The following is a 23,402-nucleotide window of genomic DNA, read 5'->3' as shown; positions in this document are numbered from 1 at the left end:
AGCTTCGGCTGTGCGGTCCAATGCCTGCAGAGCTGCAGAGCCAAACAGCTCACCAGGTTCCACCGGCACCCTGCGAAGGACCCTACGAGTCGCCTCCGTCAGGGGTGACTGGGCCAGCCACACGTGACGACGAGTGTGGACAAGCGTCGACATAAGTCGACCCAACTCTCTCGACTGACAGGCAAAAGTCTGCAGTGAGGCATCGCAGATGTCACGGATGGAGTCAGCCACCTGGGCATTCTGCAGGGAAGATGAGAGGGCCAAAAGGAAGTGGGAGAGGGTGTTTCCAAGGTGGCCGATGCGCGCTGCCGTGTTGTAAGCTCTGCAGATGTTGTCATCAGTGACCTTACACTGGGCAGAAGGGCACCTGGGGTCCGACTTCATTGCCTCCTCTGGAGAAACAATCAGGGCAGCAATTGCAGGTTCCACCGCTGGCATGCGGAGAAGACCAACTGCCTCAGCACCCTCCATGGCAGCTAAGGCTCGCTCATGAGGGCTGACGTGTCTCCGGTGGCAGCGGTGACCCCTGGGCAGCCGCAACAGCAGCATGTGTCATCCCCCCAGCAGGCTGCAGGCTAAGAAGAAGTGCCTTCATTTCCTCCATATCAGCAGCCATACGGTCAACCTTAGAGGAGAGCTGGTCGTCTGCCTTCCTCCGCCGTTTTCCTGCGGGGACACCGTCCCCGTCCTGTGTGGCAGACCGCCTCTTTGCAGCACCCTGACAGGAATCCACCCTCTCAGGCTGGAATGAAGGCAGGCAGGATAGTGGATCCATTTGGGCCAGCCTGGCCAGCCTTACTGACCTAGGCAGCTACAATTTATGCAGGCTTCGTCGGTGATTGCCTCCTGCAGGTGATCCACGCCAAGACAGGACACACACTGGTCATGGCCATCCTCAGGCTCCAGGGACGCCATACAGCTGCCACAGGCATGCTCCATCCGGAACCAGGTGGAGAGGTAGCCAAGTAAACAACAAACAACACAAAGTGTGACGCCGCCGGGACGGGAACGCCAACACTTTGAAACACAATACCAAGTTGGGGGCAGGTACGCAACCTTCACCAACAAGATTATTAGTTTAGCACAAATACAACTAAGCTTGAAGAGGGACTGAAACCCTACCTCAACCCAGTTGAATCCTTCAATAATACTGTGAACACTAAACAGAGAAACACAAAACAGTTATAAGCATTCAAAGCAGCATCAACCTGCTAGTAACACAGCCCTCAGCAGCTGTGTGCAATGCTGGAAGGTAAGGGGCGGAAACGCCACCAACCCAGCAAAGCCACCAGAGCAGGTACAACATACACTGCATGAAAAGTCGGATTTTCGTCCCTGTAAACGCCCGAAAATCTCCCTAATTTTCGGGAGTTAACGACAATTTACAGGCTGCGAACGCCGCGTTCGTCTGTGCCGAAAATTGTCGGAAACGAACCACAGCGAAGGCTCTAATTAGCATATGAATAGCGGCGAAACCCCGCCTGGCCAGAGATGGCTTGAATATCCTCACTCAGGATTGGATGAAACCACTAGTTTTAAACAAGTATAATCGCTCGTGATTGGTTGGCAGATCTGGTCATTATAAATGTGAACCCCACCCCCGTTGGCAGATGTGTTACTATTGGTCACACTGGACAAGAATAATCACTGGTGATTGGTTAGCAGATCTATCACTATATATACATATATATATATATACATATATATATACATATATACATATATATATACATATATATATATATATATATATATATATATATATATACACATATATATATATACACATATATATATATACATATATGTTTATATATATATGTATATTTATACATATATATACACATATATTTATTTTTATTTATTTATATATTTATAAATATAAATATGAATGAATTTATTGAGGAAAGGAAAAATTGCCAGGAGGAAGTATTCAAAGAAAGAGCTTTATTGACAACACAACACACAACTGTACAAATTTGCCCACACAACAAACAAATGAACTGGCGACATTCTGTCCGAATTTGGTCAATTTTACAGCCGACTGCGGTGCGTGGCCCTGTACTTGGGAGTCTTCTCTAATCGTGACTGTAGAGTCGCATAGAGCTCGGTGAGCTCCTGGCTGTCGCACAATCCATCCAGACACCCCGCCAACGACGCCGTCCTCCTCATCAGACATCATGTCTGTGGTGGCGCACTTCCAACAGTCCACCTCATCGCCAGCAAGCACACTCCGTCTCGCTTCCAGCAGCTGTAAAACAATCAATAAAGACAATCAGTACTGCGCGATGCACTGCGCATGGACACAACACATCTATTAATGCACCTGAAAATAGGTTTAGGTAGGTTTGGTCACATTGACCAAAAACGGATCTAATAAGTCTTACCCTCTTTCTCCTGGAACGACTCCGAGCTGACGTCTTCACAGCTTCCGCCTGCGATGCGAGATCAGGCTGTGTGTGTCTGAAGCTCCTGCGTACCATTTCATAGTATGTCTTACAGGCAGCTGGAAAACAATTAAATGAGTGGTATGAATAAGAAAACTTAAGTCACTGTAAAATTAAAACAAGGAAGAAGAAAACAGTAAAAGTTACTTACACACAATGGCGTCATAGAAATCCGGACTTGCGGACAAAGCTCCGAGCAAGTAAGAGGTCACAGCTTCGTTATGAGGCGAGGTTCGTCTGTGAAAACAAAATGAACAGTTAAGATCGGTATCTACTGTTAACGCATCTATTTCCTTATACAGCAGAATGAAAGCATATTCTTTAAATCGTACCCTTACTCCGGTTCGTAGCGCCTACAATTCGTCTCCGAGTTGTGAAGACGGCGTACTGCTTCCTGTAAAAGACCAACAACGTACACTTAACAAAGCAACTTAACGTTACACTGGTTCCTCTCTCTTGTTCTTTTACAAGGCTACTATGCTACTTTTAGCTTGGACTATTACCTTTTAAGCTACTTTTAGCTTGGGCTTGCTTTGCTAATTTTAGCTTAGCTAGCAGTCACCGAACATATTCTTACCGCAATCATCCTGAGAGTCTCCAGCAGTCCTGGGACATCCTGAGAGTCTCCAGCAGTCCTGGATATAAGAATTATAACATTTAAACCACATTTTCTTAAGTGAAGCCTCTCAGAGCAGCATCCCTCTTGCCGGTGAACGTGAACGTCTCCTCCTCGTTCCCTCCACTGAATGAGGCGCCCGGTGTCTGCATCTGTCCCTTTAAAGGAGTCATCACCTGGTTTTATACGTATCCAGCCCCCCTTGGATCGCTTTGGATCAATTCGTAAAACTTATTAGAAAAAAAAAAAAAAATTTAATCAAACATTGAGCTTGTTCTGACCCTTTTTCGTACCGCGATTTTATCACGCGAGATTACGCGCGAGGTTTTGACTGGTCCGGATGTGCATTGTATAATATGTAATGAGGCGCGCGTTGATTCGCCGCAGGAAGGACAGAGCCGGGGGGGCTTGCCTGCATGCAGACTCCAAAACATAATGGCGGCGCTTCGGCGATTTCAGGTAGCGGACGGGGCGGGGTTGGGTGGTGAAAGAGGGGTGGGCTTATGCAAGTAGCCGCCACGGTGACGTCACCGAAGGCGCAGAATCAAAATCTCGTGCTTTAGGAATGCACACCCTTGTGTGCTATTCCTGTTCGGAAAAAGAGCAGAAGCGAAAAAACGGCGCCACTTTCAAACTCCAGCCTTTCAGGCAAGTTTCAACTGAGGTCAAACACAGATATGCATGTTTTAACAAGAGAAATTGCGATTTCCAGGTGATGACTCCTTTAACGGACAACGGTGCATGGCGTTATTAATCACCGTTAGTAAATATATAACCACGGTTTAACATAAGCACTATATTATTAGTTAACGTCGGTAAAAACGGCACATTTTCCGCTTCGCTTGCGCTCCCTAACCTCTGTGGTAAATTAGCGTCAGTAGGCTAGCCGGCTGCCAGGACCTTCGATTCGTAACGTTAACGTACAATGCCAACAACAATAAAGTAACGTTCATTATCAATACGATTTAAAAGTCAGCTGGAAACATAAAAGTCATGTTACAGTATACTTACATGTGTAGGCGGTTTGTGTCGGGCTCCTCGCCAGAATCACCGCAGTCGTCCGCCATTATCCAAAACTTGTGAAGTCAGACGAGCCGCAATGCATTTTGGGAAGTTGAGTAGATTTAGCAAGGTCCGCTCACTCCGCTGTACTCAGAAATTCCAAGTGTATCCGTCTGCGGCCTGCAAGAGGGAGGCGTGTCGAGTAGTAGGCACTGTAGGAGGCGTGTCGCGTAATGACGTCACTACGCGACACGCCCCCCGCCACTACAGGGAACGCCCTACACACGGTTCTTAAAGGGATATGAGCCCACTACAGTTGCATGTTGCATGCAAAAGTTAACGACTTTGCCTACGCGTTCTTTGCCCTATAATGAATGTATTCAAAAGCTTACAAATGTTATTATTACATTTTTAATTGGGTAAAAACAATTAAGGCAGGATTTCATTTATATTAAAATTTAGATGTAAAATTTTCTGACTTTGTCACAAGAGAAAACACAAGATAATTAACAGACAGGAATTCATGAGCTAAATGTCAGTGCTTATGTGGGAGTAAAAGCGTAATGTGTTGATATATATATATATATATATATGTATATATATATATATATATATATATATATATATATATATATATATATATATATATATATATATATAAAAGTAGTGGCCTACCCTATATTTATTTATATAAATAAATAAAAGTAGTAAATAATAATGTCAGTGCTTATGTGGGAGTAAGAGCGTAATGTGTAGATATATATATAAATAAATAAATATATATATATATATAAATAAAAGTAGTGGCCTACATAACAAAATTAAAATAATGTGATGACAATAACTTTTATTATTCCTTAATGGGGAATTCATTTGTGAATCTCTCCATTCTGTAGGTTACTGAGCAGTGTTGCTCCCTTGCTTTCTCTCTTGATATCAGCAGGGATCATCAGCAGCATTCTCCTGGAGCTTGAGTTGCTGGCCCTCTCGCCCTCTCTCCTACCTGCAACACCTCTTGGGCTTTGTTTGGTATTCTGATTTCCTTTATTTCACCCTACAACACACACACTACTGTACTCATGCACTCACAGCACTGATCATAGACCATAACTTTCTTTGTCATGGTCGTTTTGTGACAAGTAGCAATTCATCTCAACTATATTTGGTCTGTCAAACGTATTTGTAGTGAAGAAGAGATCTATTTAAAAAAAAACAAACCAAAACATTTCAAGGCTCATTTTTATTTTATTTTATAGCCTGCTCAGAAATGCCTCAGAGGAGAGGGCTTCTTCCAGTTTCTCCTTGTAAATTTGGAGCTTCTTTGCTCCCTCCTTGGACATGTGCCCCACCAGGGCTTCGGCCATCACATTTAACTCACTGTCAAAAAAGAACAATAAAGGTTTTCAATTACATGTTACATCACACATTGATGTGTCATGTGTCTATCATCAATTCTTTACATATTAATCTTACCACGGTTGATATTGAGGTCCCATTCGTAATCTCGCCACAGCCTCTGGCACTGTTATGTTGAATTTCTCCGCCAGGGTCTGAATCGTTGCCTTGGCAGGATGATTGACATTTGTTAACTTAAATGAAAAAGTCACTGATCTGAATGTAGCCTCATGTTGTGTCCAGTTTGCAATTATTTTTCCTTTTGTCAAATCTTACACTGTAAGAGGCACTGTAAGTAATATTCTAAAAATGGGGGTCTGAATGCTCTCAAAATTTTAACATCACACATCTGCGTTGTTCTATTTCAAGGTTCTTTCAAATACAAGTGTGAAATGTGATGTGAAAAACACCTATCTACAATATTAAACAGTGCCAATATTAATAATTTAACGTAAATTAACAAATCATGTCATACTTCAGGTAGGAGGACATCTAAAATGTACGCAACCCAGTCCTCTTGTTCTGTGGCTTTTGGCGTTGCCCTCACGACCTCATATAAAAATGAGAAGGCCTCATCCAGGCTCTCATTTTCAAAGTGCAGTGTTGGCCTCTCCTCCCTGTGTTTCCATTGTGGGACAAGCTCCCCAGTTAAAATTGCCTGAAAACAAACATGGTGATGGTCCATATTGATAGTATGGTATGGTAGTACTGGTAATAATCTCTTCATGCTGATATACTTACCTCAATATGTTTCCTAACTGAGGAGCTTGTCTTCATGCAGCCAATAAGGTCCTCACACAGGAGGTTTCTGTCTCTCTCGGCTTCTTTAACAGCTTCCTGAAATTTCAAAATATATTATATATTATATATCGTTCTGTTTATACACTTATATTTAATAATATGGATAAATATAGCCTTACTTCCTTAGTCCATCGCTAAACACAATTATTATATACATTAATCGATGAATTAATTAAATTACACGGACACTTACAGTCTGCATATGTTCGGCCATTCAGACTAGTCAAGTTTTACGGCGGAACTGGTTTACTTCCTGTTTTGTTATCCGTTTTGGCGGTCTCATTTTACATCTCGCGTGGTTCAACGTGACTTTCCCGTGTGGAGGGGGCGTGTCGCGTAGTGACGTCACTACGCGACACGCCTCTACGCGAAACGCCTCCCTCTTGCAGGCCGCAGACAGACCCCTCTCAGAAATTCTTGCCAATGCAGTATACATCCGGGCATTTCTCGCGTGCACAAATTCACATACTATTGTATGTGAACGCACTACGTACTCAAATTTACGTCACAATTAAGTACGAGTAGGACGTTAGTATGGCATTTCGAACACAGCCGAGATCTATGATCTATGAACCCATCCTTGACCCTCTAGCAGAACTACGACCAGCCATTATAAAGCAGTTTATAGTTGTTAATGTTGTGTCAAAAGGTACTGCATTTAAACATGTTATTGCGCAAGTTTCCTGGCTTCATCCCCATCCGGACAGACATTTTTATGGAAAGCCAATAGAAGTTTGGAGCTTGCAGGGAACAGACACGTCATACCCAGCATCATTTCAGCCTGTTGAGCGCATTGCTGGGAGATGTGTGGTTAACACATCCACTGTGCATTTAAGCACAGAAAGGGTCACTGTAGTCATACCACTATGCACAGTGGTTGAGCTCTAGGAGACTGTGATGTTGTTTGCATGAATGTACATTTTACCTTTGTGGCAAAGCCTGATTAAAAGTAATTGTTGAAGCAAATTGTTTTGTGTATCTTTGAATGAAGATGAAATTAAGTTATATCTTTGAATGAAGATGAAATTAAGTTAACACCTTTCAGAAAAATGTCACCTGGGGGAAAACTCCCCCTGCTACCCTGATTTGCATTTGTATAGCTCACAGCATTTTCATTTACATGTTAAAGCCTCCCCTAGGATTACGGGGAGGGGGGTCATGGGGGGACAACTGCCAAGCAAGGCCCACGTCAATTCCCGGCAATTTACGTCAGTTTTCGGTGTTTCCTGCAAATTGCCGTTTGCAGTCGTAAACCTGAACTTCCACGTCAATTTACAGGGCCGCTAACTGACGAAAATCCCACTTTTCATGCAGTGATACAATGTGCAAAACGCTGGCGACAGCCTCTCGGAGGACGAGCCTCAGCCCGTTACTCCTGCCATGGAGGCACGAGGCTGCACAAAGCCAGCAGCACGCCAGTAATAATTGTACCGGCCATTTAAACGGCCATACTATACTTACGTACACCTCGACGCACGGTCGCGAGAAGAATGAAGGAGCCGATTGCCTGCTGACACCGGAAGATATAGCCTCCCGGGGGTCATGTAGGAGTCACAGGTGACATTGTTGTTATTTGTACTCGACATTTGCTACCGCGGGGAGAGTTATCCAGTGCTTAAAGCTCCACCTCTGGCGGTCAGTAGGGACGAAATAGAACTGTTTGCTTCCCCAAATCCAGACACCTGTGCCTGCGTTTCCTCATAATTAAATGGCCAACCTGCACTAAACAGAGGTCGGCTGAGTCACAGAGCAAAACAGCCCCCTAGTGGCACAGGGCAAAAATACATGAAAATAACACAAAAAGAATATGAATAACTCAAAATAATTTCAATAACAAAATAATTTCAATAACATGAAAACAAAGAGAATAATACTAGAGTCTTTATGGCTTTCTACGGAAGCCCTAAACGGTCATGCATACATACATTTTTATTTCCTCCGTTTTCCCGTGATAACGAGATAATTCCTCCGTTTTCTTGTGATAACGAGATAATTATCCTCCGTTTTCCCGTGATAGGCTAACGAGATAATTTTGCTCCATTTTCCCGGGATAACAAGATTATTTTGATCCTTTTCCCGTGATAACGAGATCATTTTCCCCCGTTTTCCCGTGATAGGCTAACGAGATAATTTTGCTCCGTTTTCCCGGGATAACGAGATTATTTTGATCCGTTTTCCCGTGATAACGAGATCATTTTGAAGTTCGGTAAAGTTGGAAATATGTGTAATAAGTGAAACGTTTTTCAAACACAAACGATGCCTCTAACCCACCGTAATATCATAGACTACGAGCTACAACGACCAAAACCCCGATTTTTTACATAAATAAGTCGTCCTCCGAGCTTAACGGAGAATGTTGATCTCTATGTGCAGCCGGCAGCCGGGCGAGTGCGCAGGGACCGTCTGCAAATTGCAAGACAATCAATAACTCCACTGTTATACAGTACAGAGACTCCAAAATCACTACACACATCAAGGGTCTCCTCATTGTCACACTACAACAGCTGTTTTGAAAATATGTGCCTTTTTTTATAATTTTGGTGATTTTTTAATGGTATTAATCGTTAATATCTTCCTATATGAATCAATTACTCCACTGTTATATAGTACAGAAACTCCAAAATCACTACAGGTTGGCCGGTTTGGAGCGAAAGAGGTTAGAACCCGCCGCCGATCACTGATTCACTGATTCACCATGGCCAATAGAGCGGCATACTTTTCCCTGCCGGAGGCAGAAATCCTCATGGATGCATACGCGGAGGTCAGGCTGCTCTAACTCAGCTTTCGTACTAAAAAGTATGAAAAGTAAAGCACAATATTTTTGTATGCTTTCCTGCGTATTACGCAGAGCCGTGGTCACGTGACTGATGCGCTTTATGCTGGTTATTAGAGAGCATCAGACCTAAACCTCACCATAACCCTCAGGGGGTTTAGCTCAGGAGGCAGAGCGGGTTGGCTGGCAACTGCAAGATTGCCGGTTTGATCCCCGGCTCCTCCTAGTTAGCATTTACCTAACCTTAACTCTAACCCTAACCCTAACCAACGAAAGATCATATACATTCACTGAAGGAATAATATGAGAACTAAATGCAGATTTTTCGCTAGGAATGTCATCAAAAGGTACTTTAATACTCTCCTCCTCTAAAACAACGGGTTCCAATCATCTCAATTTATTCTCGTAAATGTATGACTTTATTCTCGAAGTCTGTGAATTTTGATTTTTTCTCTGTGGCTCTAATATTCCGTCATTTTATATATAGCCTTATAGTCTATGGGAAACTGTAAATTACCTAATGATAGCAACATCATCTAAAATCATAATTTATCCAAAATGATTTAAATTAATGATCACAAAAGTTTAAATAATGACAGTGGGTCTAGTTATATGTGATAACAATGTGTAGTGGGCAGTGGAATAACTATTGGTTTCCGTTGTAAATCCCCATGGTAACTTACAACATAACATATCCTACTGCCCCCTATCCCGCTTTTGTGCAACCGGATCACGGATAAATTGAACCAGGATAACCAAGATATCCTGGCTTAATCCCTTATCCTAGTTTTGTGCAACGGGCCCCAGGTGAAAAGTATCTGTTTATGAAAGTTGGCTAGTTTTGTGGGAGGTTTTTCAATATTGTAGGTGCAGAGTAACAAAAAATTAAGGCCGATCGTAGATCGAAGGCTACATGTTGCATATGTGACGTCACATCACCCTTTCTCACAGCGATTCAGTGCCGATCAAATGGAAATGCCAGTGTGTTTTGTTCCTGAATGTTCCATCCCAGCAGGTACGGCTGTTCATGCTTTCGGTTGTGGAGCAGAGAAATTTCCATGTCTGTACCTCCAGCATACCAAGTGTGGGTGGTGACGTATATCATTCACGAGAGCAGCAAAGAGCTGTAGTTCACAAAGCTATTGTATTTTTTTTGCATGAAAAATTATCCTTAAAAACCACAAACAACATGTGAAATTCATGGCACAATTCAAACGGGACCAGAAAATAATTTTGATCTCGCCATAGGAATACATGCATCTGAAATTCATATTAGGGGGATTCGACTTGATGGAGCCGCCTGCAGCGCGCTACCTAACGTGATGTATTGTGGGTTGAAGCGATGCATGACGGCTAGAATTTGTGTCCGACTTAGCAGCCGACTGCAAAGACGTCACAGGGTCGCGACCATATCACGTGACCCAAAACATCGCGGGAACAAGTTTTTAAGAGCCGCTTCTTGCAGCGCTTGGCAGCGCGGTCCACGGCGGCTGCAACCGGCTTGTCCACACCTCCGCTACAGCGGAATGGTTCTCATTGGTTAAAAGTTCAATGACGTGTGTTCAGGTCCGCACTCGGTGGCCACCTTGTGGTGAAATGATTTGCCTCTTTATTTTAGTCGCTTTGATCTCATGGCTTGATCTAAAGTTCTGTGCATTGTGCTGTGAGTAGGCCTATTATATGTGAGGTCTGGTTAATACAAACATAGAATGATAACACAAATAAACTGAAAATAAAAAATGCCTTCCACATGTTGCCTTGCTTGTGTGTATGTATGTATGTATTTATATATATATATATATATATATATATTAGGGCTGTCAAAGTTAACGCGTTAATAACGTGTTAACGCAACATCCTCTTAACGCCGTTAATTTTTTTAACGCGCGATTAACGCTCGGTATTTAAAAAAAAAAAATGCGCATTGTATGATTTATGGCCGTCGGTGGCACCTGTAGTCTTGATCCAGAGGGAAGGTGCGCGTCCACAGGCAGCGGTGTTTCCCCGCGTCCCATTCATTGTCTATGTGAAAAGCCGTGCAATGCATTCTGGTGGCGTTGCGGCGAATGTCGAGAGACGGCGCGCGAGTCGGCCGCTCCTCATTTGCCTCAAGTATAAGTCGAATCTACTTTATGCTAATCAGAGGCGCCGGGCTCGACTCGCCGCCTCGGGAACGCTCGCGAACGCTCGCAAAAAGTTGCTGTTTAAAGGAGAGCGCCTGTCAATCATACTCTAGTGGCAGCCCACCAAGCGTGCAATACTGGGAAGCGGCGCGTCCACACGCGTTTAAAATCGATTTGTGAACGGCAAATTCACCTTCAAAAGACTGCCAGATGGTTCAGTCGATAAGACCAAAGTCATCTGCGCGTACTGTGGGTATGAAATGAGCTACCATAGAAGCACGTCCAGTCTGAGATATCACTTGCAAGCCAATGCACTTATATCCTAACTGTACTTATCTCCTGTTACACTATCTCCTGTGACATGTTCACTTTAATTGTTTGTGATATATTCTTATAACCCTGTTTTGATCCCATGTTTTGGTAAGGGGATATTTGAAGTGTTAAATAAACATTTTCATAAATCAAGTATATTTGCCCTTATGTTGTTAAAAGTATTAAGAATATGAAAAAAATACATTAAGGTACATTTAGAAGAAGAAAAAAAAATGTGCCAAAAAATGCGATTAATTTGCGATTAATCGCGAGTTAACTATGGACAAAATGCGATTAATCGCGATTAAAAAAATCAATCTTTTGACAGCCCTTATATATATATATATATATCTTTGGTTTGCTGCTGTGTTCTATCGCTTGAGCACCATAGTCACGTTGACTTTGTTGTCCGACTTGACGGCGTTTGGCTGCCGTCTCTTTTAGAGCCCGCCCCCTCAGACACCTGCAGCTCTTGTCGGCGTGATAAATCAAGTCAAGTCAAGCCAAGACCTTCCTGAACAAGCCTATTGATGTCCCATGTACCGGAAATAGAAAGGCGGGACTTCGCCACTATTGTGTCATTTGGAATCAGAATTAAGCGTGAATGTCGCGGGATAACCTAAATCTTACCCGGATACAACAATGCTATTTTTTGATTGGCTGTGAAATGTAGCTACGGGAAGCCTACTTGATTACTATCTGTAGAAAAAAAAAGCGGCGCAACTTGGTGGGCGTTAAAAATACTAATACTAACAGGTTGAAATGTGTGCATAAGACTTGAGAGCCCTGATGTTATGGCTGATCGGTGTAAATTGGGAAAAGATTAACTCACCCATTCAACTATGCAACTATGAAAATAAATACAATTTAATTGAATTAAAATTAAACTATTAGCTTAAGTTTAAATATATGTATTTGTGGTTGGAGAGATCCGTGAGTGAGCACAGTCGACTTTACCACCTCTCGTGTAAATGTGAAAGAAAGTCGCTTCCTGCGCTGCGTCAAGTTTAACTGCTGGATACAGATAAGGACCGGCATTTCTAAATTCTGCCTTCAAAATAAAACATTTGGGCGTCTCTCGGCCGGCGGCGGCTGCATGCTGTGTTCCAATGAGCCTTTCTAAGATCGCAGGACTCGGACATTAATGAAGGGTTCGGGTTCGGTGAGCGACGTACTTTAGGATTCGTGAAACTTGCTGAGACATGCACGCTGAATGAATACAGCGAAGGTCCCAACCGGAAGTAGTATCCGTCTAATTACAGGATCCCGTGGTCTCTTGTTTCAGTCAGCTCGCTGGTCGGACACCCTCCACCCATCGCCCGTCTTTATTTACCGGTGAACGCAACCGCGGTGTGTTTGACGCGGTCTTCAGCCAGGCATGTCGGTCTCAACTTCCCCGCCTCCCGCGGCGGAGGCTGCGGGGGCCGAGGGGTGCTTCCCCCCCGGATACAAGCCCTTCAAACCCGAGGAGCACGGCCTCGAGCGTGGGTTCCGTCTCACCGCCTTCTCGGACCTGAAAGGATGAGGCTGCAAGGTCCCGCAGGAGGCTCTGCTCAAACTCCTGGCGGGACTGCAGGCGGACCGGGCCGACGGGACGGGGAAGGCTGGAGACCAAGCATCGGAGTTCGGCCAACAGTTGCCCGGCCCCCGGCTCGGTAAGAAATGAAGCCGGAATCAGCAGAGCTAACGTATATAGCGTGCCTGTAGCTAACGATACTAGCGTGTGTTAAGTCGTGTGGCAGCTCCGTTGACAGACGGACAGCTTCGGGCGAGTATAACCGAACTCAACTATCGACGTTTTAATCATGTGACTTCATCACAGCCGTAATGTATCCGTCAGCGACCCTGCAAAGTGCGTACAATCGTTAATGACGTTGCTAACCTAGCTAGCTAATATGAGGCTAGTTCCGTGAGTTGTCAAGTTACCACACGGTAACGTCAGGATGACTCAGTAGAAATGTTTGACGCAGTGAGTTTGCAGAGTGCAAAGGTCCAACTTTTGGTCAAACATTTCCTTCTCTTTAAGGAATTGCGCAATCTGTGTGTAATTACGGTACTTTAGTTTGCTGCTTGTTGGAGCAGCACGAGTACCGTAATGTCTGGAGTTAGACCAGAAACACAGAAGCCCCGTGTATAATAATGATGATGATGAGCTTGCAGGTGTCGGGATGGACTGCTGTGTGATCCCTCTGAGGCATGGGGGGCTCTCACTAGTCCAGACCACGGACTTCTTCTACCCTCTGGTGGAGGATCCTTACATGATGGTGAGTCACACTCATGCCACACATCTGAGGAATGTGTATTCTATTACATTGAATTTGAAGCGTTGCTTACATTCATTCTCACGGTTTAACATTGACGCCTTATTCTCTCAGGTGAACCTTGGTGGTGGAAAACAGATAAAGAATTGATAGCTGATAATAATTCAAACGGCCTGTGTAGCTTTGCTGCCAGTACCGTTCTGTTGTTATGGGCAATCACATTAAGAAAGTAAGCCTGCTTACATGTTTGAAACGTCTTATATTCATGCTATTCTTTATTTGCACCAAGTCTGTTTCACACTTAAAATATTGTCATATATGCCATCATTTACCCAAGAGGATAAATAAAGTATCTTCTATTTCATAGGAATACATGTGAGTAACACATTAATTTAGTGGAATACACTAACATAACTCCAGTCAGATCTATTCGTACTATATACTACATACCATAGTACTATATACCATAATACTCTAGTATCAAAGTTAGGGGTGTGAATCTTTGGCTTCACTTCGATTAACGATACAGTTGTTGGCGATTCGAATCAAGGACAATTTTCTTTTGTTTTGATTCGATTCTGTAAACCATTTCAAAATATTGTATGTATTCAAAATTTGATATCCATGAAATAAACATGCAATAATGCAGGTGAGACTATCTGTATTCTTCTGAAAGGTGAAAAAATAAACGGACCGCAGAATTACTTATTTAACACATTTATTCTATAAAAAGTAGTCCTGCATAATATTTTATGCTGAACACAAAAATGTAATGCTCGGTTATTTTGAACATTTTTGAATAGACTACATGCTGGCAGGGGAAACGTATTACATATATTAAAACATTAATCATAATTAAGAATCACGATTCATACGATTTAAACGCATTTATATCAATTATTGGTGAAGCCAAAACTATTCATTCTATTTATTTATTTTAGTGGATGGATTTAGTTGAATCGATTAGGACTGACAATCGATTCACGATGCACCAAATGAATCGTTACACCTCTAATCAAAGTGCTTTATACCATAGTATATCCTATAGTATGATATATAGGGCCTAGTAGTGTAATGATTCATGCAATGCATCGGTGAATCGATTGTCAGTCCTACCAATTAAACTAAATCGATCTGCGAAAATAAATAAATAGAATGAGTCGCTTTCGCTTCACCAATAATCAATATGAATGCGTTAAATCTTAATCTTGAATACGATGAATGTTTTAATGCGTTTAAGACACTCTCTCCCCTGCCAGCATGTAGCCTATTGAAAAATGTTGAATTACATTTTTGTATTCAGCATAAAATATTATGCAGGACTACTTTTTTATAGAATAAATATGTTAAATAAGTAATTCTGCGGTCTGTTTATTTTTTTCACCTTTCAGAAGAATACAGATGGTCTCACTCACATTTTTGCATGTTTATTTCATGGATATAGAATATTGGTTACAAGTTACTGAATCGAATCGTGGTTTACAGAATCAAATCATTACAAAAAAAGAAATGTCCTTGAATCGAATCGCCAACTACTGTATCGTTAATCGAATCTAATCACTGTGAAGCCAAAGATTCACACCGCTAATAAGGGCCCTATGAAATCCGTTTGAATTTTTTCCAGATTCCATTGTATTTTTTGCCTAATTCTGTATTTTCTGTTTTAAGTAATTTTCTTAATTCTGTGTTTTACAATTTTAGAGCATTTTTTCCCCATCAAATAGTGTTTAATCATGATTGATGAATCAAAATTAGTTGTCAGTTATGAATCAGTTAATTTCTGAACGTTTCTGATGTGAAATTCTGTTTGTAACTGCTCATCAGATGGATTCTTGTGGGTCGACTCATTCTTATGTTGACAAAACTCAGAGAAAATTTGTCTTTGAGGTGTGTGTGTGTGTGTGTGTGTGTTAGGACTGTTGGAATAAACTTAAGGAATCGAATATAATTAGAATAGTAAAAAAAAAATCAGTACTATTCGAATGCTGAAATTAGTATACACAGTTTTCTGAATCACAATCTCACTATCTGAAAAAGCTGACAGCGGCGCACACGGCCCATATCCCCATAAGAACGGCAATGTGGTTGTTTCTTTCCGTTAAAGTTGACAGTTTGAGGTCAGTTTTATTATGACTGTTTGTAATTTTAAAATTGAAAAGAATATGGAATTGAATTTGAGTAGTATTAAAGAGGAAAATTGACAGCTCTATATTATATACCTTAGCACTACGGTACTGTATATAGCACCGAAATAATAATACCGTAGTACTGTATACAATAGTACTGTAAGTTGTTGGGTTGTCCCTTTTGTTGAATGCTTTGGAATGCTTCATGGACTCAGAGTGAACTGATGACAGTTGGGTGGTCAGAGGTCAATGTCACCGTGACCTCAAGTCGTTCTTGTGATATCTCAACCTGTATTTGCTTGTTGTTTACACTCTGTCCGTCTGCCGATCTGTCTATCAGGGAAGGATAGCGTGCGCCAATGTCCTCAGTGATCTGTATGCCATGGGCATCACAGAGTGTGACAACATGCTGATGCTGCTGAGTGTCAGCCAGAAGATGAATGACAAGGTAGCATTCTGTGTGTTCACGTTTGTATCTTCGGTTCTCTATCAACGAGATTTCATTCATGTAAATGTAGATTTCTTTCATGTTACATGAGTCATGCTTGTCTGCATGTGTATTTGTGACAGGACCGTGAGCGGGTGATGCCGCTGATAATTCAGGGCTTTCGGGATGCAGCCGAGGAGGGAGGGACTTCTGTGACAGGTGGCCAGACTGTGATCAACCCCTGGATCATCGTAGGAGGGGTAGCATCGGTGGTCTGCCAGCCCAATGAGTTCATCATGTGAGTCAGCTGAACTTCCTTAGTTGCTCTGATGCAGTAGAAGTCCTTTATTCACCTTTAGAGCCCATGTAACACAGGCTCCATCCCTTTATTCACAGAGGCCTTTAGAGCCTATGTAACAGGCTCCATCGCTTTATTCACCTTTAGAGCCCATGTAACAGGCTCCGCCCCTTTATTCACCTTTAGAGCCCATGTAACAGGCTTTTGGAGCCCATGTAACAGGCTCCGCCCCTTTATTCACTGAGGCTTTAAGAACCCATGTAACAGGCTCCGCCTCTTTATTCACCTTTAGAGCCCATGTAACAGGCTCCACCCCTTTACTCACTGAGGCCTTTAGAACCCATGTAACAGGTTCCGCCTCTTTATTCACCTTTAAAGCACGTAACAGGCTCCATCCCTTTATTCACTGAGGCCTTTAGAGCCCATGTAACAGGCTCCGCCCCTTTATTCACCTTTAGAGCCCATGTAACAGGCTCTGCCCCTTTTTTTACCTTTTGAGCCCATGTAACAGGCTCCGCCCCTTTATTCACCGAGGCTTTTGGAGCCCGTGTAACAGGCTCCACCCCATTATTTACCAAGGCCTTTAGAGCCCATGTAACAGGCTCCATCCCTTTATTCACTGAGGCCTTTAGAGCTCATGTAACAGGCTCCACCCCTTTATTCACCTTAAAGGCTGAGTTATGCTTCCGCGTCGACACAACGCAAGGGGGCTTGCGGACCCCTTACGTCCTTGCGGACCCCCCTTACGTCCAACGCAAGGGCCTGACGTGTACCTCCCAAAAATCCTAGACGCGCGTCGAGGCGACGCAACACCAACGCAGCGGCTTTGGCTGGGATTGGTCCGCTACCTACATCCGCTGGAGACCGCTATCCGGTTTCCACTCATAAACACCGCCATTTAAACTTTTAAAAGGCTACTTTTATTGTTTTCACCTCGTTTTATTGTTTGCACCTTCTCGCTTTTGCACAAAGAAATAAAACACCAAGTTCTGAAAAAATGTGGACGTTTAAAGCCGGAAAGTAAACAAATACGCTATAACGAGGCTTATGATGATATACGTCAAGAGTCTCGGTCGGTCGGTCAGTCTTTACAAAAAACATAGCGCCCTTTCCCGGTGTGGCATTGAATTGCATTTCGACACGTAAACCCAACGCAGAACCATCACGGTCTCCAAGCAACTGCGTGGCCGTTGCGTTGCCGTTGCGTTGCCGTTGCGTTGCCGTTGCGTTATCACTACGCGGAAGCATAATCAGGGCTTTAGAGCCCATGTAACAGGCTCTGCCCCTTTTTTTACCTTTTGAGCCCATGTAACAGGCTCCGCCCCTTTATTCACCTTTAGAGCCCATGTAACAGGATCCGCCCCTTGTTTCACCTTTAGAGCCCATGTAACAGGCTCCATCCCTTTATTCATTGAGGCCTTTAGAGCCCATGTAATAGGCTCCACCCCTTTATTCAATGAGACCTTTAGAGCCCATGTAACAGGCTCCGCCCCTTGTTTCACCTTTAGAGCCCATGTAACAGGCTCCATCCCTTTATTCATTGAGGCCTTTAGAGCCCATGTAACAGGCTCCACCCCTTTATTCAATGAGACCTTTAGAGCCCATGTAACAGGCTCCGCCCCTTTATTCACCAAGGCTTTTAGAGCCCGTGTAACAGGCTCCACCCCATTATTCACCAAGGCCTTTAGAGCCCATGTAACAGGCTCCACCCCTTTATTCACTGAGGCTGCACCTGTGTTCCAGGCCTGACGGCGCTGTACCGGGAGACGTCCTGGTTCTGACTAAACCTCTGGGGACGCAGGTGGCTGTGAACGCTCACCAGTGGCTGGAACAGGTCGGCTCCTCCCCTCCTCTCACTTCACCTGAAGGATTATTTGTTCTGATCTTATTTGTGTTACTGGCTGCTGACACTCCTCACCCTCCTCTCTCATCAGACTGAAAGGTGGAACAAGATCAAGCTGGTTGTGACAAAGGAGGAAGTCAAAGAGGCCTATCAGGAAGCCATGTTCTCCATGGCAACGCTAAACCGTGCAGGTACACTACGTGTCATCATGGGGGCACTTTGAAGTACTCCAGGGGGTACTTGAGATATATTTTAATATTAATGGGAAAAAACATCTTAATCAGAGGTTCTAAATTAATAGTATTATTAAAAAGTTCAATTAAATTGTAAATTATTAAGGCAATCATTAGCTGCTGTCAATCAAAAGTTGATTACATTTGAAACGTAGGTCAGTCGATCTGGAAACATAGACGTGAAGAAGAAGCTCGGGTTTCTCACAGAGATGGGGTTCAATGCAGCACAATGTTGCATGATGGGAAATGTGTTTGCTATACATTTAGAGACAGATTATTAACAGGGATTGTCAGTTAGAAGGTAGTCGAACCAAAAAATACGGGGGTGGGGGGTGGGGTAAATCTTAGAGAAAAAAATGATATTCTCAGATTAAATATCAAATTTAAGAGTAAAAATTGCAAGATTCTTATCTTTATCACTATAGTCTGGAAGAATATGCACTTTCTCATAAAGGTATGACTTTATAATTCCCCTTGTAAATTTGCCACTTTAATCTCAGAGAATATTGCTTTCTCATAATCTTGGGCTTTTATTTACTCCCAGCTCTGTATTTATTAATATTCATTATTTTCTTTTTTTTTTATAATATGCCATTGTAGTTGTACTTCTTTATGAAGGTTTTTTTTTTACCTAACATAAATGCAGTAAAAATTTCTACAGGGTGACGTTATTGAAAAAGGTTTGAGACTCACTGATGTAGAGAAGCTGAGCTAGAAGGAGGAAACACAAGACGGCTGATGGGGCGAGAGGGGAATATTATATATAGGGAGAGACATGCACACACCAGTGGCAATTAATAATATTTTATCAAGGCAAATGGACTTTACTAGCGGCTCTAATGATGGGCCTAAAAAGGAGGGCAGCAGCGCTTATTATAAGGGGAAATCCTCGCGGCTGGTTTGGCTCATCAACGTTCTATTTTCCCCCGTTGCCATGGCAAGGCGTCCCCCGCGCCTATCCGCTACAATACATTCACATTCATTGACAGTTGTCGCTCAGAGATGGGCGAGTGTCACCCACTTATATTAATAATAATAATAATAGCCATAATAAACTAATAGTATAAAGGCTCAGCACTGTGTTTTAGTCATGTTTGTTTTCATCTTTTCTTGAAAGCTTAAACTCCTCAACCCCATTTAGTATGTCAACATTTGTATCAGTACCAGCAGTTTGTAAGAAATTGGTCAGTAATTGATATGTCATATTTTGGTTCTCAAAATTCACCAAATTGATGCATTAAAATGAAATCTATTAAAAATGTTCTCCCGGGGAAACATTGCAATATCATTACAGTACTAACAATAACTTTGAAAACATTCAACTTTGTGTTTTCCTGATAGAAACAGGGCAGAGTTATTAGAAGAGATATTAATAATTAACTGTTTAACCTGCTGTTAGTTACACAGTTAAAATAAATATAAAGCTCAGAGACTCAGCGGAGCAACTTGTCACTGAAAGGAGAATAGTGCTGATCCACCTTTAAGATCATCCCATTTTAAAATGTCAGTCCACCTTAAGTGTGACTGAGCCAGAGGTTTTTTTTTTCATCTTCTTCTTTTTTTTTAAAACTTCCCTGGGCCAGTTGCTAATGTCGGACTAACTGTTGCATTCACAGCTCTCTCGCTCTCTCTCTCTCCACCGGACACTCGCTGTTACGTTGTTTATTGATAGTTCCATCTTTTTTTGTTGGAATGTGCATTAGTGCATTAACTTAAAGAAATAACCAGATGTTAACAGTTAATTTTGAATATCACATATATATCACGTGATACCGTTGCCGTATTGTAGCTTAACTTAGCGTTGCAGTGCTAGTGGGCTTTAGCTCGGCTGCAGCTCTGACCTGTTACATGATGGCTTCTTGTGATCAGTGTCTGACGTGAACTTGTGTGTCCAGCTGCAGGCCTCATGCACAAGTTCCAGGCTCACGCTGCTACAGACGTGACAGGTTTCGGCTTGTTGGGACACGCCAACAACCTGGCAGCCCAGCAACGAAACGAGGTGGCATTCGTTATCCACAACCTACCAATCATAGCCAAGATGGCCGCCATCAGCAAAGCCTGCGGAAACCTGTTCAACCTGGTTCAGGGCACATCGGCAGAGACGTCTGGTATGAACGCTGTCTTTATTTCTCAACTTCATGTCCCTCTGCAGATGGGCTGTTAGTATACAGTTGAACTACCTGTTAGCATACACAGTTGAACTACCTGTTAGCATACACAGTTGAACTACCTGTTAGCATACACAGTTGAACTACCTGTTAGCATACACAGTTGAACTACCTGTTAGCATACACAGTTGAACTACCTGTTAGCATACACAGTTGAACTACCTGTTAGCATATACAGTTTAACTACCTCTTAGTATATACAGTTTAACTTCCTCTTAGTATATACAGTTTAACTTCCTCTTAGTATATACAGTTTAACTTCCTCTTAGTATATACAGTTTAACTTCCTGTCCCCCTGCAGGCGGGCTGCTGGTCTGTCTCCCCAGAGAGCAGGCGGCCAAGTTCTGCTCGGAAATGAAGAGCCAGAGCTCCGCGGCTGGAGGTCAGGGGGCGGCGGGTGGGGCATGGATCATTGGAATCGTAGAGAAAGGCGACCGTCGCGCTCGCATTATTGACAAGCCACGCCTCATCGAGGTTCCACCACGAGGAAGCCAGGCAGCACATCAGGACAACAATTCCACCAGCCCGGCTCCGAGCCCACATCTCTCATAGACTCTGCTGCCTCTGGTCTGGTCATGCGTGTGTGCGTGTGCGCGTGTGTGTATTTTCATTTGTGTCGTTGAATGTGGTAAAGCAAATGGTTACTCTGTCCTGGCTCCTGGCTCCACCCACTCGGACCAGAGGAAGGCTTGAGCAGCTTCCTTTGGACCAGCTGGGTGGCGTTTAGACTGTCTGTCAGCTGATTGGCTGTCCAGCATCAAGTCCCTCCCACCCTTCCTCTTCATGAAGCCCTGCCTTTAAACCCCTCCCAATGGGGACCGGTGGAGTGGATGTTTGCCTCTGGATTGGGTCCTGGGTCGGTCTTCCACAGCTGGAGGTCTACAGCTGTCTGGCTTTGTAACTTCCTTCTTTTCACAACCAATAAATGTCATCAACTCGCACTGAAATCCTGTTTGTATGTTATGTCACCAGCAGGGATGGGAGGGTATAACATTTATTCCAGGATCGGGATATTATTATCTCTGTTTAGAGGGTTAGGGTTAAGAGCAGCACATTAGGAAAAGCCGAAGGAAAGAAAGAGAATGTTGTGTTTCTAAAGTGGAAAGAGTTCAATCATCAAGTTGCATGGGAGTTAGAGGTCAAATGTATGGATGAAAGGTTTATCAATGAGGATAACATCAGCAAGAATACTATCTCCTCAGGGTAGTATCATGAGTCCAAAAAGCAAAACAAAAATGAATACATTTTATTGATAGTGCCCTTTTCATCTGAAGATCTCAAAGGGCTACGGAGGCCTGTACTACTCGGTGAGTTAAACATACCAGGTATCTTTCAGTTATCCAGCTTAAATAACCCTAACAAAGGCAATCAGAGATAAGCGGTCACATGACCCTGGTTATCAACTCGTTAAGTCAACCAGGGTTTCCCTTTCCAGCTATGAGCGCGTGCACATGAAAGAGGCGGGGTTTGCAGTATTTGACCAATCACAAACATGGGTCAGTCTACGGGCAGCAGAGCGGCATATTTCACGTATGAGGAGCGAAGCATAATCTTACAGAAATACGAAGAAGTTAAACATAATACAGACAAAAACCAACCGTTTCATCTGCAACATGCAGGAAGGACAGCGGTTCTGGGTTCGAATCTGCCCTGCTCTCCTTTTAAAGCATGTCCTCTCTCTCGCCCCTTTAACTCTCACGCTGTCCTTCCTCAATAAAAGGCCAAAAAAAAAATAAACAAATGAATGTGTTGCTTTGATCTATTCTTATGGCGTGGTGTATCAGCCTAATTCTCTCAGCAGCAATCCCCTCAATGAAATGATTAAATGATTAAATTCTGGAAAAGTCAGTGGGGAAATAACATGATTTTCGCATGGCTCAGAACGGTCAGCAGGAGTAACCTCTCTGAAAAACAAATTTGAAGGAGCTATATTACACTCGGGGAGTGACCCTAATGGTAGATTTCTTATACTAATTATTAAATTTGATGATATTATAGTCCTTCAGGCCAGTGTATATGGTTATAATACCAAAACTGGTAATGACTCCTTATTTGACACTCTGGAATCACGTTTTCTATTTTTAAATATCCAAACCTGTTGTTTATTGTTGGTGGGGATTTCAATGTTACAGTTGATGACTCTGTAGATAGATGGCCTCCAAAAAATAGAACAAACTCTCCTTCTAATGTAATGTTATTTATGCAGAAATTTCAATTAGTAGATATCTGGAGAAAAAATAATCCAATTACTAAATCCTATACATGGGCTAACAAAACTGGCACCTGTAGATCACGAATCGACTACTGGTTAATCTCAAGTAGTCTAGATGAAATTAATATTTATGTTGTCAACATTTTGACCACTCCACTCACAGATCACAAAGTTATACATCTTCAAATTAACTTTAGACCTAATGCCAGCACGACCCACCGGAATTCATATTGGAAACTCAACAACTCAGTCTTAAAACACTTTTTAATAAAATCTTACTGGCATAGGGCTAAATGATAAATGTTTTCTTAATGACTGGAAACTATTGAAATTCGAGATAGCAAAATACCTAAGAGAGTATGGAT

General features: G+C 42.8%; 1 protein-coding gene across 1 annotated transcript; it reads left to right on the top strand.

Moving 5' to 3' along the window:
- Nucleotides 1-12,740: 12,740 nt before the first annotated feature.
- Nucleotides 12,741-21,772, top strand: sephs3 (selenophosphate synthetase 3). Its single transcript, XM_084015108.1, has 8 exons — nt 12,741-13,124; nt 13,630-13,733; nt 16,197-16,304; nt 16,427-16,581; nt 18,325-18,415; nt 18,516-18,615; nt 20,553-20,765; nt 21,127-21,772. Exons 1-8 carry the CDS (start codon nt 12,848-12,850, stop codon nt 21,375-21,377), a joined length of 1,299 nt encoding a protein of 432 aa, XP_083871234.1. The 5' UTR covers nt 12,741-12,847; the 3' UTR covers nt 21,378-21,772.
- The last annotated feature ends 1,630 nt before the right edge of the window (nt 21,773-23,402 follow it).

This window comes from Eutrigla gurnardus (genome assembly GCF_963514095.1).
Source record: "Eutrigla gurnardus genome assembly, chromosome: 8".
Classification (NCBI taxonomy): Eukaryota; Metazoa; Chordata; class Actinopteri; order Perciformes; family Triglidae; genus Eutrigla; species Eutrigla gurnardus.
This window is presented reverse-complemented; position numbering and strand designations above follow the sequence as displayed.